This window comes from Vipera ursinii (genome assembly GCF_947247035.1).
Source record: "Vipera ursinii genome assembly, chromosome: 2".
In the NCBI taxonomy this organism is placed as follows: domain Eukaryota; kingdom Metazoa; phylum Chordata; class Lepidosauria; order Squamata; family Viperidae; genus Vipera; species Vipera ursinii.
Window position 1 is genome coordinate 206,673,567 of NC_139513.1, and position 19,767 is coordinate 206,693,333.

Here is a 19,767-nt window from a genome sequence, read left to right on the forward strand (position 1 = left end):
ACAATTTAACTCAATGCAAGATAACTGTGCTCTAGACCTATTCTTCTCTTAATATTATTATTTAATATTATCTGCCTCTTCCTCCTTTCTTAGCTTTATTAAAATCGTTAGCAGATGACTCTGATCCCTAGGAGAACCCACATCACTTGAGAAAACCGCCTAGACAGAAGCCCAGTGAACCGGAGCTGGCTTTGCGGAAGTTGCAGGCCGTGGTTGTGCCAGCATCTGTTTAACTAAACCAGGCCTGGGCCTTCCGCTCTCATTTCCAAAGCCAGCCCAGCTTAAGGGAGGCGAAAGTTCCCACCAGCCCACACTCCTTCTCCAAAGGCTTTCTCACAATTAATGTGCATTGTTAATCAGGTGTGATCAATCCCAATACATCTCCAGCCTCTGAGAAAGATAGGATAATTTTCATTGGCCTACTTGTGTGTATTGTGTTGCTAGATATTTAATGACATAGCTCCCACTAAATATTTGTCTTGTGATTTCGTGTGGGAAAATATAACAAACACATTTGCTTTTAAGAGTTACCTGTAAGATATTATGAAGAAAATCTGTAGAAGAGAAATGTATATTTCTTGTACAGAAAAAGCAAAGTTAGAATAGGAGTGCAAATCTGTTATTAAATAAAAAGTTGCAAATGAATAACAAGTTCGACTATGCTGTTCTTGCAAATTAGTAACGGGTTGTTTCAAAAACTCTGAATTTAGATTTGTTTGTTAAAACTTAATACCTAGGGCAGTTTTTTTTTTGTTTTGTTCCTTTGAGCAGTTTTGATTGAGCAGGACTGATTTCCTGCAGTTTTCTTGGCAGGATTTCCGAACAATTGCCTCTTTCCTAGGGCTGAGAGAAACTGTATGGCTCAAAGTCACGCTGCTGGCTTTATGCCTGAGATGCAACTAGAACTCATGTTTCCCCAGATAGTAGCCTGATACCTTAACAACTATGTTAAACTGGCTCTCTAATAAGTAGATAGTGCAATTGAATCAGTTATTTCTTGGGTGCTGAATACCTCACAATATCAAAGAGAAGTCGGTCATGACTGCTTTGTTGCTGGAAATATAAACCATTATTTCACATGATTTGGGCTTGTCTCATGATTTTTGTACCTTGGGTCAAAATCCATAGATACGTTAACAAGTCTGCAGATTAAGGTCACCTATGTTCTTTCAGTAGTTGGAATCTAACCGAGCATGGATCTTTCATGTATGGAGAGTAGCCAGAAAGAATTTCATAAAACATTGGATAGATAAATCTATTTAGTTTAACACTAGTTTTACATTTTTAAAATTATTTTAGAAATTTGAATATGTACAGTATATGTATTTTTGTAAGCTAGACAGAACCATTGGAATGGATGGCATAAGTTTTTGTAAAGAAACATTTACACTTAAAATTGTGCCAGTAGATTGCCAGTATGCACTGTTTGTCAGTAATTGCACTTACCTCTTTGGAGTACTTTCCATTAATTGTATCCTTTTCAGGCATATTTTTTGTACACAGTATCATGCATATGTTTCATTTGTATCTAGTCATGCTAGTAGTTTACTGGTTTAAAAGCTACTTCATAGATGGATGAGGTATTTGTTCTCTTTTAATGTAATTCTTTCTCTTCCCCTCTAAAAGTCTTCAACTTAGTTCAGAATTTCTGTCCTTATCTGTTTGTCTTTTTACTGTTGCAAATTAAAATGATTTCCAGATATAAAATCAACAATCCTTTTGTTCATAAATTAGATGTGACACCTTGGCTGAACAGGGATCTAGATTAGTACCTCAAGAGAGTCATGAATTAGTCTAATGCTGAAAGCACTAACCGGTAGCTTTAAGAAGGGTTATCAAATATTTAGGAGCAGAATTCTTCTAATGTCACTTCTAATATCTCATGTTCTTTCTTTCTTTCTTTCTTTCTTTCTTTCTTTCTTTCTTTCTTTCTTTCTTTCTTTCTTTCTTTCTTTCTTTCTTTCTTTCTTTCCTCTCTTATCTCTCACCTAGTCAAAAGCTCTAAGAGAAAAATGGCTGATGCAGGGAATTCCTGTAAGTTCTCCAGCCGAGGAAGAAGCCAGGAGGAGACAGTCAGAAGAAGATGAGCTAAAAGTGAAAATCCTTGAAGGCAACATCCATAGGTAGGTCCACATCTTTTATTATTATTATTTTTACCTTAGATAAATGAGTGAGGCCATTTTTATATATATATTTGCCCTCTTGTAACTATACTGTCAGTGCAATGAAAAACAAAACAGTGTGATGTAGAAGCAAAAATTCTTGGAGATTAAAAAACAAAGTTCAGGTTAGTGAGTTAGTGACATTGTCTGTGAATAAACAAATTATTTTCTTTGGGGGATGAGTAAAGAGTAAATATGATATCACTTTTATTAATGACATTTAAAACCTGCAATTCAGGAGTTGCTGAATTGCAGCTCACTACAGCTCTTGAAATGCAGGACATCTTGAAAAATAGTGCATGCTGCTGAACTTGTATGAATTGTCAGTACTCTGTTTGTTGGAGAAAAGCTCTTTCAGTAGCTGAAGATCAAGAAGAAAATACGTAAATACCGGTAACTCGTATCTGATATAAAATAGGAATTGTGTCTGGAGTTTGAAAAGGCCTAAGGCTACAAATATATATTGCTTGAAAGTAAAATCAGAAGGATTTACATTTGAAGATATTTTTACAGGCTTGCAATGAAAATGAAAAAAGGAGCACTGGAATCAGATTCATTTCTGTTTTTATTATAACCCAGTAGAATATTGGAAAGAAATTGTATAAAGTTGTTAGTGCATCATCACCTTACTTTATCCGAGCTGCTCTTTTATGACTGTTAAGTGAACACTTTTCTCACTGGGTGTTGATCCAAGCTTTGACAGGTGTATTGATATTTATGAGCATGTTCAGAAATTGTATCTCCATATCATTCATTGTATGAATCCCTTTTTAAGAAAATATCCAGGCGTGGCAAAATAACAGCAGTCTGAACAGAGCATTAATGTAATGCTACATGATCTAGAACCAAGTCATGTCAACTTTTCATCTCTGCATTAAAGAAGGTATAAACTGCAGAAGTGAACTAAGATGAAATCTCTCATGAGTTGACATCAATCACTGTTAATTATGTGAACATAATTTATCTTGATGACAAGATAAAAGTAATTTGCCACTGTTTTCTTCTAAAGTTATTTCTTAATCTTATCAGTGTAGTTTGGAGCTTTGGGATTTTTTAAATGGCTCCTGTTCCAAATATAAATTGATTGATTAATTATGTGCCATATGGTTGATGTCTACTCTGAGAAACCATATACATAGTTTTTGTCCATAATAAGCTTTCTCCAACCAGATCTTTCAGGTTTTTGGTGGTGCCCCATTGCCACTTAATTAATACCATCCATCTTGCTACTTCTTCTCTATATTTCTATTTTTCTAGGCATTATAGACTTCAAATACTAATTTATTAATTCAAATATTAATCAAATACAAACCTTCCTAGCCTTAGTTGAGATCAACCAAGTGCTGCCACTCTTTATGAACTAAATACGTATTGTTTTATTTCTAGTTAAAACAAACTCTTCACAAATATTAAGTAAATGGATTAGGATTAGGATTCTTTATTGGCCAAGAGTGAATCGACACATAGGGGTTAAATAAATGATAGATAGATAGATAGATAGATAGATAGATAGATAGATAGATAGATAGATAGATAGACAGACAGACAGACAGACAGACAGACAGACAGACAGGCAGGATCCCTTCTGGCAGTAACCATCTAAAGTTTACATTTTTTCCAATTAACTTTGTAGTAAAAAAAATAATATTGTTTTCGGGTGTCCCTTATTCTCTTAGGAATCTGCTTCAACACCATAATTTCTTTGTTTTTGTTTTGTAATGGGTCATCCCTAACTCTTCTCAGTATCTCATCACTTATTGTTTCCTTTACAAATCTTACATGAACTTCTCTAGGCAATTTGTATTTCCTCACATACTTTGAATTCATTTGAAATGTGTCATCAATTTCCATTTATATCTCCACTCTATCTGTTTTTAGAGCCTCCGCCAGTAGATTGATAATCACTTCTGCTATATCTTCCTCCTTATCTTCAAGTATATTCTGGAATTTTAGATAGTGTACAACTTTCTCCATTTCCAAGGCTGCAACTGTTCCTTCTAAGCTTTGATTTGCTTGTTCTAGCCTTCCATTTTCTTCTATTAATGCCTCCATTTTTTTAATCCGTTTCTTCTGATTTATCTTCCACTTTCTGAATTCTTTGTTCATTTCTGGCAATCATTTGTTGATGGGCATCAAATTGTGTCTTTATATCAAGCATTTGCTCATTTAGCCTATATAAGTTATTTTTTTGTCTCTTCCTGATTTTTCTGCATTGTTTCTTGGATTAGCTGTAGTGTGGCTTGCATCTCTTTTTGAAAATTATTTTTTTTCTCATTGTAACATTGTTTCAACAGATCCCTGACTTGCTGGGCTAGATGTTCCAGAAGAGGGTGCAGAAGAGGGTTTTTTGTGATTTTAGTGAGATTTGGTGCACTCATTTTTCAATTGAGCAGGTTTTATAAATCCACAAAGACAAAAGGAAAAAGAAAAAAAAGCCAACTGCCTTAGGCTATAATCCAACTGTGAAACAAGCCAATTGCTTTAGGCCAGACATGTCAAACACAAGGCCCGGGGGCTGGATGCGGCCTGTGAAGTGTTTTCATGTGGCCCGCAAAGCCATCCTGGAAACAGTGAGGGAACGGCCCCCACTGCCTTGGCCCTGGCCCAGAGACCCTTCTTCTGCCAGAGACCCTCAGATCTGTCCCACTCCTGCCCAGGCCCCCATAGGCACCCTTGATGTGAACGATGTAGAGCTGGCCACACCCACCCAGTAGGCCATACGCACTCTAGCCACGCCCACCCAGTAGGCCATGCCCACCCGGCCCCTTGAGGGCAACTGCAATGCTGATGCAGCCCTCAATGAAATTAAGTTTGACACCCCTGCTCTAGGCTAATCCAAATGTTCCAGTTAGTTCAAAGATATAAAAAGCCCTCTATTTCCAAATAGTTTCTATTATGGTTATATCCAGGGTCAAAAGATATGATTGTAGAAAATCTTTTCTAGCATAGAGTCACATAAAGTTCTTTTTGTTTACAGCAGGTGTTAATTCAAGGTCAGCAACTTCTCCAATACTTTTGGTGTTATTGTAGTATCTCCTCTCACCATTAGATGTCCTTATTTACTGTATTGTCTATATCCAGGTTTAAAAAAGTTCTTTTTAAAATGATTTCTCACAGAAAATAATTTTTAAAAAAAATTCCACGTCATAAAGGTTAGCCAAATTTTCTTTAAATTAGTCCCAATTTCATGTTTATATATTCTTTTGTATTCCTTAATCTCATTCCCCCATTTAAAATTTTTCGCCGCTTTTGATTCCTTTCTTCCCAAGTCTTCCTGGGGTCTCTGCTTTGGAAATTTATCCAATTAGGGTATTTTTATTTCTAAGTCCACAGGGAAGAGAAATAAGAAACAATCTCACCCAGATCATAGCACATTGCTGACAATCAGCTGTTTGGCGGCATGCCGGGACTCTTCACTTTTTTCCCTGTTGTCTATGACTTGGGCTGCCTGAGCATTTATAGGCGGCCTTTCTTCCATCTGTTTGAAGAGGTTCCTCGGTTCAGTTGGGCTGACCGCCATCAGCTCCAAGCTTCCAAGGCTTCCCTTCCTCTTCGTTGCCTCTCCAGGGCAACTCTCCAGAGTCCAGACAGAGCAAAATCAGGCTAGGAAACCAGAGCCCCGATTTCTTTCGCCCAACTCATCATGACAACAAACCGGAATAAACCGTGGTCATGCTTCTTACGTTTCACATTCCTACTGTAATTCTGTCTTTGCAGCTTCTGATTTTCTTTTCCTACATGTCAATGTGAGCAACTAGATGTCCCAAAGCTTTAATCTAGGCACATCATAACTATCATTACTACTATAAAAGATCCTCAGCTCTTCATCAATAGCATGTAGAGTGTGATCCAACTTGAGGGTCCTGTCATTCAGCAATATATTATCAATAATTTTATATTTTCTTTCCATGTGATTTTCTTGGAAAATGTACAGGAATGGTTTACTGTTACCTTCTCCTGCACAGTGCCAAAGGTTTGTTTTCCAAAAAGCAACTGAACTTGTTTTTCTTTTATTTTCTAACTTCAATTAGAATTGAAGAATCTTCTTGGACAAAAAGCAAAACGTTTTCAAAGAAAAAAAAAGAAAGTCCAGTTTCTTTGGAAAAATCATCTGTCAGACAACCATGACCTGGATAGAATAAAATTCTTGATTGGCCAAGTGTTATTGGACACACAAAGAATTTGTCTTTGGTGCATAAGCCCTCAGTGTACATACAAGCAACAAGCGATAAATCATAATCATAAAATACAATAATCACAAATCATAAAATACAACATTCAGTGATAGTCATAAGATACTAAATAAGCAATCAACATAAATCATAATAGGATACTAATAAAAGCAACATACTGTATATCATAAGATACAAAGTTATGGTCATAAGGAGCTAAAGGAAATAGGATGGTTGAGAATCTCCATAGACTTCTCCTGCACAGTATTATTTGATGCTTTTTGCATTATTACTGAAGTGATCATCTGCCTCCAGAATCTCCCAATATTGCTGCTGCTCAATATAGGTGCCTAATTATTTTAACCGGGCAGCTAGAATGACCCTCATGTCTTGGATAACACTACTTGGAGTATGTTCTTTGCTCATTATTCCCCTGAATACCTCCACCCCACCAAGATGAGGTAGTACAGCAGGTCTTGGAAGGGATACACTGGGCTCCCATCTTGCTTTTCCTTAGAATACCTTCTTAAGATGTGCTATAACACAACACAGGATTGTTCCAGAGACTCTGTAGGGGAGAAATGCCAGTGCCAATGCTGGCTATTCTTTCCACACAGAATTCCCCTGGAATAATGCTATAGAGCGAATGGAAAATATTCCAGACTTGGCAAGAAAAGCAAATAACAGTATTATTAGAAGAGTTGTGAAATTCCTCTGAAAGATTGTAGAACATGAACTGGACAAGAAAAGTTCAGTTAATAAAACTAGAGTTTTGGTTTTTTAATCAAGATATTATTGGAGGCATACTAAAATATACAGATAATGGGACTGAAAGAGAGTATAGGGTTAGGGCATGAAGCAAGCATCCAGGATGATTCTTTGGAAATCAAATAATGTATATTATCAGAAGAAGACTTTCCCTATGAAGCTGTTAAATCTAGACCAGGGGTAGGCAACCTTGGCTCTTTTATGATTCGTGGACTTCAACTCCCAGAATTCCTGAGCCAGCCATGCTGAGGGAAAAGGGAGAGGTTTCCAAGCTGAGCCATGTTGGCTCAGGAATTCTGGGAGTTGAAGTCCATGAGTCATAAAAGAGCCAAGGTTGCCTACCCCTGGTCTAGACAGAGAGCCCTTTGAAACACCAAGCATTTACATTTCTATATTTGGGGCATATAAATAATAAAGTTGGTTCAGTACTGATACTTGACAAAGTCCTACTACGAACAAAGAACGTACATAAACAAATAATGTAATATATATGCTCAAAGCCTATGTGTTTTATGAATGCTGACATTTTTATTGCATTGGACAAGAATTGAATAAGAAAGACTAAATTCATCATTCAGAGAATCTTGGCATTTTTTTTTTAACCAAGTTGTTAACTCCCACGTTTGGGGAAAGATTGACTGGACGGTATGATCTCTAAATATAGTAAGAAGGCAGACTAGTATTTTCATTCCTCAAGGATCAATGTATACAGTACTTGATTCCTATAATCAGTTGCTAGATACATGATGACTGTATTTATCAATGCACTAAGTTATGGCTGAAGAATTGAATTATTTCTTCCTTTTGGATTTTTTGCTGGAAAAAGAAGGGAATGAACTTCTGCTTTCAGATATGATTATTAGGAAGGACAGATTATGGAAAGAAGAAAAATATGATGAACCTGAGAGAGGATAAAATCTAAACATATTTATAACCAATGTTAAGACAATCAGGAGAAAGTTTTTTGTGACATTTTTGTCCTTTTATTTCTTCTTCAACTTACTACTTTTCTTTAGCCTTACTTTCAACTTAAAATATATACTGCTATACACACTATTAAAAGCATTAATAAAAACTGTTTTTGTAAAAAATGAATTGTTTCTACTAAAATATTTTCTTCAATGCAATATGATAGAAAAGTGGAGTTTTATTATAGTACAATTGTTTTGGTGCATCTGGACTTGAAAGAAATTACTTAATAATCATATGAATGAGTCTTGGTTTTGAGTGAACGTAGGGGCTGACAGCTCTAAATTGCATTTTGATGTAAAAAAACCAAAACAAAACAGCATTGTTATGTGATGATGCAGCCACTAAATGACCTAGGTCCTAGGACAAATGAATTCCAAAAACTCTTAATAAACTCAGCAGGGTTGTCCAGGCCTGATTTAGGCAGTTATCTGATATTCATAGAATGTACATCAGAGCTCAGCTTAAAATAGAAATAAAGATCAGTGGCCAATATTTTGACCTGCAAATTCTAATGTATGCACTGGATTTAAGCCTCCTATCTAGTTCTATTCAGTATAATGGATGTATGCTTTTTTATGCAATACAGAGTAAGGTGATTCAGGAAAGCTATGGTATACATTGAACTTTCCTTAAGCACTTTAGTTTTCGATGGAGGGTTTGCTGTAATGTCAGTATATCTCTTGGGATTGCTGTCCAATCTGCAGGTTCTTACAATATGGAAATTGTTCAAATTCCATTTTATTTGCATGCACAGCATTGGAAAGGCTTACATTTTAAGTACATAAGTATGAATTGCTATGCTTCGAAGTGCTGATGGGGAGTTGTATACAGATATAAAACATTAAGCGTTAGTGACACTATCATAAAATGTGGCAGATATGTTTACTTAGTAACTAAATTGGCAGTAGCTCTCTGTACCTGATTTAACACCAGAACGTATTTCTAATTCATGGATAAGAATTATCTGTTCAAAAGCTTAAGGTTCGTTCAGCTTTTAAAGTGTTCATATGATGAAAAGAAATGTGAGTTTCATTGATTTTTTTTGCATCCCAGATTTCTGTGTTCAGTTCAAATATTCCCCAATAAAAATATTTTGAAATATAATTCTTAATGTGGGAACTACATTACAGAATTGGGGAAAAAATATACAAATCAAAGAGGAGTTGTATTCTAATCCATATATTTGTCCATAAAGTACAAGTTAGCTAATATTATTTGAATACAATATAAAAAAACCAAATTAAATATTTCTCCAGCTGAAATGACAGCTACACAACCATTGGGTACCCATGGTTTTGATAACATATATATCAGAAGTTTTGAAACTTTTGGAGATACAATAAAATATCTGTATCACAACTTCATGCCTTCCTCCCAATGGCCAATCACAAATGGAAAGCAGATTTGAAAGAAGCTCTCTTGTTCTGTGTTGTTCCTTGCAATGCACAATGCAATAGATTCAAATGTTAAAAGTCAAGCTGCTTCTGTTGGAGAAAGTGTAATGAAGTCAGTAAAGGTTGAAAATGGGGATCACGTGACCGTGAGACCTTTTTGACTGTCATAATTGTGGGCCAGTTGCCAAGTGCCTTGAATTGCAATCATGTGATTGCAGGAACACTGCGACAGCCATAACATCAAGTATTTTCTGGACAATTTCTCCTTGTTCGTTGCCATTATAACTTCAAACAGTCGCTGAACAAGTAGTTGCTAAATGAGGACCACCTATAATATAATTGTTTGAAGGTGGGGGATTTAACACAGCCCAGATACTTCACATATATTTATATCGTTAACGTTACAAAAAAAATTATTGGAGGAGAATTACAACTGAATCTGTTCATATGTCCAGACAGTACAAAATTACTGATTTGAGGATATACAAACTATGTCCAAAACATTTTAGAATTAGTTAGACGTGGAGAGTCATTCCATTGCAACTGTATGAATTGCCAGAGTCAAGAGCTTTATTAAATATATATGTATTAAAAACCTTAATTGATTTAACAGGATTTAAGCTTCTACTGACAGTCATAACTGCTACTGTAATGCTTACAATAAAGAACAGATATAAAGTGTTTGGGATATTTTTAACTGATCAAATTTTACTCTGATTAAGTTGCAACAATTGTGTTAATCACCTCTGACTTCTAATAGAGTTGGACCTATCGCAAGCGCAAGCTTACATTGTTTAAATTTCCATTTAATTAATTTATCACAATGGTAGATTTGTGTTCTGCAGATACTAATTGAGTTTCCTACTTATTTGAGGGAAACAGTAAGGAATAAACTCTTCTCTCCCCTTCGCTCTTCTACAGATGACCAGGTTTCTATGTCATGCAGGTTAAGGCATTATTTGCTACTTAAATACATGTTTGCAATATTTAATTTTGTGGTTGACAACATCTAATCTTAACAAAAAAAAATGCTAGTTCACTTGAAGAAGACAAGCCCTAGAGTGAAGACAAGCCCTAGAGTGAAGGCTTTGACTATTTCATACTGATTATCTGACAAAACCTGATCAGCTCTTTTACAACTTTGACAGCTCTTGTTCTCTTTGAGTTCTTAAACTATATAATACTGAATAGGAATCTTCATCAATGCTGCTTATTAACTGTTTCTCCGGCTGAAGCTGATTTTTGAACTGGGCAAAACAAAGGCAACCCCTTTGTTCACCAAGACTGTGCTTAAACTCAATTATAAGGCCTCAGCAGCTTACCTGGACTTGATGCCAACTCTTGAGCTTATTTTCAAAAAGTGGTTCAACATGGGAGCTGCTATTCAATTTTTGCATCGTTGGACCCAAGAAAGCCTGCGGTTTTGAGAACTCCTCATATGCACAGTACAGCTACTGTTGACCAAACCATTTGTTCATATGTTGCAGCTTTCCAGATAGATAACAAATCCTGGCAACTGGCAAAATTAGGAGAATGTTTAGCCCTCGTTTATCACCATACTGTACATTTAGCTTAGTGAGCCCCTAATTATGTAGTCCCCCTTTTATCTATAGTCCCCCTTTTCAATGTAATATGTTGTTGTAGACCTTTAAACATGTGTCAAAAAAGTGCAGTTATCTTATGCATTTGAGTAATTAGGTACAAATAGTATTTACCACTTCCCTAGTCGTGGATGACGCCAGTGGGGAAAAAAAGATCAAGTGTCTCATTGACTTGAATATGGTCACACTGAACACAATGGAGCCCTACAGAGATGCATAACGCAGGGTGTCCATAGCTGTACAACAGGACCGTGGGGCTATTGCTGAACACAGACTCCTGCAGAAAATGTAATGCATAAAGAAAACACAGAGCCTACACAGAACCCACCATTTGTGCAAATGAATGAAGAGTCCTTATGTGGTACTTTGCTCAGGCAAAGTAGAGAATCGTTTTTCCAGAACGTGCATTGTGCAAAAATAGCAACCGTGGGGAGAGGGGAGTCTAGGGAGCACAAACAATCACCCTCATTCATGCCCAGGAAGGGGAAATCCACACAGTCTCTGTGATATCATTGTTTCCATTTGTTTATTTATTGTTCTCCTACATTAACAAATTCATATTGCTGCTGAATTTAATAAGTCCAATAGAATTGGCTTGCTCTGCAAAAAGTTCACGAGGACAAATCTTTACAGATAGCTTGGGACACTCTGAAATGTTAGATTAATTTCAGCAAAAAAGAAAACACTGGAAAAATTAGTTACCGGGTACCCAGTACTGCTGGGAAAGTTGTAGGAAGCAAAATTCTGTGTAAGTTTAAGCAAACAGCCATTTAATCCTAAGTCTGACCTTGCATTGAACAGATTGAGGGGCAGATCAAATGCACATAGCAGTCTTGGTGGTAGAACTGTGTGTAATGCTTCGGGCCTTTTGAATGCCATGCTCAGGACAAAAGTAAGTTATTCATCCGGCATATATTCCACCTTCCGTCCAAAATCTGATCACAGCATACATATTACTCCCTCCTTTATTTTTCCTCGGAGCAGGTAAGAGTGATCTAATGAACTTCTATAGCTGTGGTCGGAATCTAGTCTTCCTGGTTCTAGCTCATCATGACATGTCGGAGAAGTATGCTGGACTGTATCTATTGTCATTGATTATCAAGCCCAACTATTATTCTTACTCCTCCATAATATTCAGCATTCAGCTAGCATCTCACATAAAAATCAAGATGCAAATATGCTGACCGCTTTGTGTCATAAAATTTGACTCGGGTTTACAAGAAAAAAAGGGTATAGCTTTAAAAATAGGGACTTAACCTACCTTTTTAAATTGCTTGTAGCTTTCATTCAAATTTCTTTCTTCTTAAAAAAAAACAACAGCCTACAGTTGTGAACTTGCATTCAAAACATGTCCTTTGCTATAAAGAGTTAAAGTAAACAGAAATAAATAAGATGTGAGTGCTAAAGTGATAAATAGGTAGCTCATACAAAAAAGAAGACAGCTTTTATTGAAACTTCTTTTTCCCTTCTTTCCTGCAAATGCATAGGTGGCAGGATGTAAAAGAAATGGAACGTTCTAAAGCTGTTATGCAAAAAAATGTTTCTAATAAGAAGACTGGTTGATAATGGTTTTCAGCTTAGGTTTTCTTCTGATGTTTTATTTTTACATTATTGGTCAGGTGCTCAGAATCTTCTTGGAATTCAGTGGCATATATATTACAGAAATATTTTTTAAAAAAATAAATATTTGTACATTCTTATGCAAATTAATCTGGAGATTAAAAAAACAGTAAGCAAGGATGAATGCACATATAATAACAATAGCCTGGAAACAGGCTGATATATTTATTTCTACTTTTTATTTTATTTTTTACCAAATCCAGTTCTATCAAGCATGAAGCTATCAGTCCAAGCCATATTCAAGTTTCAGATTAAAAAAAACAATCAGTAAAAGCTAGGGTGACCTTGGTTTGGCAGTCCTATTCTTTTACTGTACATATATCTTTTCTTCCTATCTAACTATTCCTGGTATTCTATGTCTACTTAATAAAATTAAACTATTGATTCCCTTTGTAGCCATATAGCATAATTAGATCATTGCTAACAGTAATATTCTAACAAAAGCTAGTGGAAATACCAAGTTTCTTATTTTAAGCTTATATAGTAGTACCTGAGTACTTGTCCTTAATTGGTTCCAGGAGGCGTGACAAGTACTAAAAAGGCCGAGTACCAAACAAACAATGTGACTTATCCCATGATGCTTTGTTTTGTCTGTGAGAGTCTTCCTGTCTGTCCCTTTTCCTATGTCAGTGACCTTCCCAGCATGGCCGATTTCCTGTCCGCCCTCTGCGGCTGTCCCCCACTTCCTTTTGCAGTATGTTAAATACCAAACAAACGATGAGTACTGGGACAACATTTTCACATCAAATTGCGTTACATACTGGATTCCACAGGTTTTGAAGCAGTCGAGCACCGAGGTATAACATGCTTCCAGAACTGCGTATATTTAAAAAGAAAAGTGAATTTGCATTCATTTTTACAAATATTTCTCCTGTGTTTTAAGAAGAGATATTCCTCGTAATCATGCATTTTGGCACAATTCTGATAATGTGTTCATTTGGCATGATACACGTTCCATTTCCACAAACATTGTGATCTTTTTTTTGAGTTGCAAAGATCAGAAAGGTTACAGGCACTACCTTATAAATACATTCTGTTTTGTGCTCATTCTTCGAGCTCATTTTAAAATTTGAATGTACCACATTTCTATCCTTACTTTTTAATTCTTTAATTTCTGCCAGTGTGTAGAAATTTATCTAGTCCACATATAGTACTCTCTTCCAAAATTGGAAAACTATTTGGTTGGCTTGTGCTGAGATTTCATGGCTCAAAATTCACTGGTGGCAAAACAGATATCTGAGTGTAATAGCCCATCTCTAGGGCTGCTAAATGTTATCAAGTCTGAGATTAAAATTGCACCAACCAATCTTCTTCCTTCCCTCGGATTATGTGAGGTAGATATTCAAGTGTGTTAATAGTTGGCTTAACTGTCCTCTTAAGTCAATGACTAACTGGCTTCCCAGGAATAATTTCAGAATGGCATGTAAATGTGTGAACTTGAATTCTCTGGCGTCTTGCAGTGGACCCTGAATAGAATTCAGGGAGGCTCAGTGGATACCTTCTGCAGCTGTAAAAAATAGTTTTCTAAATTTAGGAAGGCTGTTCCATTCCAGGTGTGGCAGCTTGTAAATAATTGCTTGTGGATTATCACAGACATCAAAAAGCCAGCTGCTGCAACAATACTTCAAAGGACATTTGTAGGACTGAAAATTATATGTTCCTCTAACGCTAGTTTTTCATAACTTTCTTGTTTATCAGTTTGGTTGTTAAAGGAGTGTTTGTGTGAAATGGGTCTATGACAGGGGTGTCAAACTCGCGACATCACGTGACGTCGCGCGACATATCAAAGCTTTTCCCCCATTGCTGGCAATGGGGTGGGCGCGGTTTTGTCGTGACGCGTCTGGCCTGTGGGCCGGCAGTTTGACACCCCTGGTCTATGACAATTCGCCACAGCCAACTCACCTCAGCCAACTTGCTGTGGGACAAGACTTACACTAATATCAGAGAAATGGTGGAGTAGAATCATTTTTTAAAAAAAGAATGCAAAAGGAGGGACAGAGTGAAATGTGAATGACAAAAATTAAAATATTTTTTAAAAATTATTTTTAGAAATTAAATTGAATTGTTAAATTCTCCTGGGGCGAGTTGGCCTTCGCAAGTTGTCCTGCAACAAGTTGGCCATGGTGAGTTGGCCATAGCAAGTTGGGTGCAGCAAGTTGCAATATCTTAAAGCAGCCACATCCATTCCCAGAATTCTACAGCAGCTGTTACATGAACCTGGGGAAAGATGTGGCTGCTTTAAAGTGTTAAAGATAGTTGCTACATATGCATGCCCATGTCTTCTAAAACATTTATTGAGACTGAATACAGATAGTCCTCAACTAATGACCACAATTGAGTCCAACATTTCTGTTGCTAAACAATACCGTTTTCAAGTGAAATTTACAACCTTTTTTTGCTGCAGTTGTTAAGTGAATCACTGCAATTGGTAAGTTAGTAACAAGGTTGTTAAGTGAATCTGGCATCCTCACTGACTTTGCTTGTCCGAGGGCTGCAAAAGGTGATCACATGACCCAGGGACCCTGCTACAGTCATTAATATGAGTCGGTTGCCAAGTGTCTGAATTTTGATCATGTGAACACGGGGATGCTGCAATGGTCCTACATGTGAAACACGGTCATAAGTCACTTTTTTCAGTGCCGTTGTAACTTCAGATGGTCACTAAGCAAACTGTTGTAAGTTGAGGACTATCTGTATTAACACTTCAAGGCAGTAATACAAAAATGGCTGAGTTCACACTACACTACATAGCATGCAGAACGTCCTTTTTTTGCATTACTTTCTGTCTTCCCCAACTATGGAACTTTAATTTGGGTGTGTGTGTACGTATGTGCCTTTGAGTCAAGGTTAGTTCCTGGTGATTATGTGGGTCATCCTGTGGTTTTCTTGGCAAGATTTTGGTAGTGTTTGCCATTGCCTTTTTCCTGGAGCTGAGAGAGAGGGATTGGTCCAAGGTTACCCAGCTGACTTCGTACCTAAGGTGGGACTAGAACTCACAGTCTCTCATTTCTATTCTGGTGCCTTGACTACTGTACCAACTACACTATACTTGGCTATATGATAGATCCTTACTAATTTTTCTTTCACATACTTGTTACACTGTGCTGATATATTCAGCTGTTATAATATGATCAAGTAAATCCTCCTATGCATAGTTTTACAAGTGAAAAAGGAGGATGGTAGGTAGTATTTGAATTGGCCGATATGTTTTAGTATTTATAATTTCAGTACACACACTACATCAGGTTATTCTGGTATTAAAGTTGGGACAAAGATTGCTCTTAACTGGCGTGAGTTATATGTTACAATCATGCTGTGTGGTCAAAACTAGCTATCCTTTCCTGGATGAATGTAAACTGGTTGGAAATCTATTAATGTGTGTGTGTGTGTGTGTGTGTGTGTGTGTAGAGAGAGAGAGGGAGAGGGAGAGAGAATAATTGAGTGCAATAATTGAGAAATGGCAGTTTTGATGTGGAGAGGAAGAATAGAGTAGAGTAGAGTTTGCAATCATGACATTTACAGCTTTCCAGTTTGTAATGAATGCAGTTGTTATTCAGTACATGATAACATGCAAGAGCTGTAGCTTTTTTCTTTCCTCTTTTATCTCTTAACATTTTCCTCTACATTTCTCTGCCCAACTTGAAGGTCAGTCAGAAGCACTAATTAACGCCGCTTTCTGGGATGCATATTTGCTTTTGCATATAGTAATCTCTAGAATGTTTCTCCTTTACAATCAGCCTCCTCTGTAACTGAAGCAGATGTTCAAAGGAGCACAAATACCAAATATTTCTTTTCATACACAAATCCCATTTCATGTGTGCATTATCAAGTAAATCAAATTTATTCTCAGGTGTTACAGCACATTTATTCTCAGGTGACTGTTGAAATGACTAATCACTATTTAAGCTTTGCAGAGCACAATCAGAGCTGTACTCGGTGAGTTCTGTGGTGTTTTGCCTCCACAGTGTGCAGTTGTACAGTATATAGGTGTTGCAAACTTTGAAATCAAAGCATTAAGAAATCAAAAGGTGTAATCTAGACTGTCCTACATGCATACCTGTGAGTGTGCCTAATATAATCTATTCTACATTTTATGGGGCTTGCTGATCAAGTTTTGGAGAGTTGTTAATACTATTATACAATTTGCTGAAACATGTACTTGAGGCTTTGTAGAAGATTGTATTGATCCAAAATGTTCAGTTTTCCATGTTGTCTGTTTTACCACTGTCTTCCTCCTGATCTTTCTTCATTTGTCTGTTTCACCCTGGCCCTCGTCCTGCCCTCACCTCCTTTCAGCCAGGAGATCAAAAAGTAAGGCTATACTTGTGTTCACTTGAATGAAACACTCTTTCTCTGAGGAAGAAGTTTGGGATAAAGTGGATGCAGCTACATGATTTTTTTAAAAAAAGCTGAGACCACTTAGGAAATACTAGTTTCTATAAATCAGAGGGGCTGATTCAGTGAATCTGAAGAATATCAAAGAGTCAGAACTCAAGCAAAAGTGAGCTCAGAAAGTGTCAGAAATCTACTCCAAGTGAACAGACTCACTGATACCTAGTTCAAGATCAAGCTTTAGAATCATAACAATTCTAATTGTTGCGATTTAAGTTTAAGGTACCATTTCAGGATGGACCATGGATGAACAAACAGTCTTTAATCCAGAACACAGGCTAATGGTTTACATCCATCTGTATCTGTTAATTTAATTGGAGAAAGCAGATCTGGAGATCAGTAGAGAGTTGTTTCTTCTCTTAAAAACTCATGTATGTTTGGGCTAAAATTAAAGATAAATTTTCAGCCATACCCAATGTGTAATAATATGAATCAGGATCTTACCTGCTTCTTCAAATCAATAGATTTTTTTCCAATATCAGCTCCAAATTACATAGTTAATATAGTGTCTTTTTTATTCTTTGAACTGTTAAAATGGTTTTATATTTTTAAATGAAGATAATGCTTAAGGGCTAGTGTTGCAATATATTCCTATATTATTTTTGTTATTAAAGTTATGGCCACTAAGTCAGTAAATCCTGACATAGAACGTTAACCACTAATGATAATAAATCAAAGTCAACTACCAGTCAAAGGATTCTAGAAGCTAGGTCCAAAATTTTCATCTGACTTATTCTGAGCAAAAACTACTAGGAAAAGAAGTCAAGTCTTTATGAAGATTTTTTCTTATCTTCACAATATAAATTTCCTGGTGTCTTTCAGAATGACTGGGTAATATCGGAAACAGCATTCTACAGCACCTGCTAAAATTTTGGTACAATCTGGCTTGTGGTGTTGGAAAATTCATCTGGAAGAAGTTCATTTTGGTCTGTTACTGTATGAGGACATGAAAATGGGCTAGAGAACTCCACACCTCAGGAAGGGGGGGAGGACCCTGAAGATCACTGAGATCCTCTGACTGAATAGGCAGTTGTGTATCTTCCTCTCCATAGTACTATTGTAAACCATGGAAACGATGTAAGTGTGTGCATCCAACTCCCTCTGCTGCTGCTTCCTTTGAATTGCTTCAAAGTGACATTCTTTCAGTCTTGCTGGTTTCACTGGGTTTATTTTGTTATATTTATATCTCTTCTTTCCTCTCAACATGTAGTGTATCCTCTTCTCCAATCAGGAAAACTTCAGAATTAATGCATTCCAGGATTTCAAGCACTGCATTGCATTCAGTCAACTACCCATAGGTTTCCAAGTCTTATTCTATTTCATTTTTAACAAATGGTTCTTAAGGAGAATTCCATTTGTTTTTTTTAAATATTTCATTCATGTAAACTTTATGTAGGTAATGTTCATGTGTGTGTTTGATTTTTTTTTCTATTAAACCTTCCCAATAAAAAGGTAAGCTCAGTTTTTTTACAATTTGATGGAAGGGTTGATGCTGTTTCCTTGGAACAGTACAGAAATGATTTGCTGTTGTTTTCCAAGAAGCTTTTTCATCTTCCCAGCGCAATTACTGCTCTGACATTTTCTGAAGTTCTCCATCCAAGTACTAATTAGCTTCAGCCCTGCTTAGCATTTTCAAAATCAACCAAGGTCAATTATATGATTCACCTTGTGGGTGCTTTGAAAATGTAATTGTCTCTAATGGAAGTAGTCCTTGCTTAATAACCACAACTAGGACCAGAATCTTGGTCGTGAGATGCTTGAGTAACTGCTTTACCCAACAACTAGGGTCCTAGCTGTCCGAGTTGACTATTTCATAGGTCATTAAGTGAATAGATCAGCCATTCACCTTACCCACTTCTTTGTCAGCCTATACATTCAGTGTCATCACTGTGCAGACGCTCTTTTACTGCCTCTGAATCTCATCTCACAAGATGCTGGAAGGGCAGATTAAAACAGAACAAGTAATATAATAGGGCTGCCGTGTCTGAACTACTCAATCCAACAACCACTAGGTGGCAGCAAAACAGTAATTCAGAATTCAGCTGTTTTACGGCCTCTGGTGGTTATATGAATTTTTACAACATATATTATAGCCCTGTTGATCAGAAAGTCAGACAGAAAGTGAATGTGTCGAGTGATGGAAGTGAACAGAAGTTTTTTTAAAAGTTCAGATTGCCTGACATTACTCAGTTTGTCTAGCATTACCCCTCATATGGCAGCTTCTCAATCTATCTCAGTTTGGCTCTCTCTACGCTATGTTTAGACTATCAGTCTCAGCCATTATGGAGGAATGCTAGCTATGAATTTTGTGATATGTGATCCCAACTCCTTTGGGGGACATCATCTTGGGATATGGTGATATAACATTATATGGTAAGCATTTCCTTTCAGTAGTCCATTTAGCTTAGTGGATAATGGATGTCTAACAGTATTTGACATAGTGACACTTATATCTGTTAGCAGTTTTTGTTCCATACTTGAATTTAAAAATGTCTGCTACCTGTACATTTCTGATTACCTGATTCAATTTTTTTAAAAATGCAAAATCCTAACATCCTTCTTCATAGACAGACGCTGTAGCCCTTTCATCTTAGTCTATTCTGCACGTGTTGCAGTTTTACATTTATTTATTTTTTTACATTTCTATTCCTGCCTATCTCACCTAAGTAACTCTGGGCAATTTATT

The 19,767-nt window shown here is 36.6% G+C and overlaps 1 protein-coding gene across 2 annotated transcripts in view; it reads left to right on the top strand.

Moving 5' to 3' along the window:
• The window catches only part of LOC310633944 (paralemmin-1-like), a gene marked incomplete at both ends in the record, with an annotated part of 126,985 nt that overhangs the window by 67,882 nt on the left and 39,336 nt on the right, over window positions 1–19,767 (top strand). For both annotated transcript variants that reach the window (XM_083351947.1, XM_083351948.1), the window contains one exon: window positions 1,993–2,123. In XM_083351947.1, the coding sequence (XP_083208073.1) occupies window positions 1,993–2,123 (131 nt within the window). The remainder of the gene's footprint in view (window positions 1–1,992; window positions 2,124–19,767) is intronic.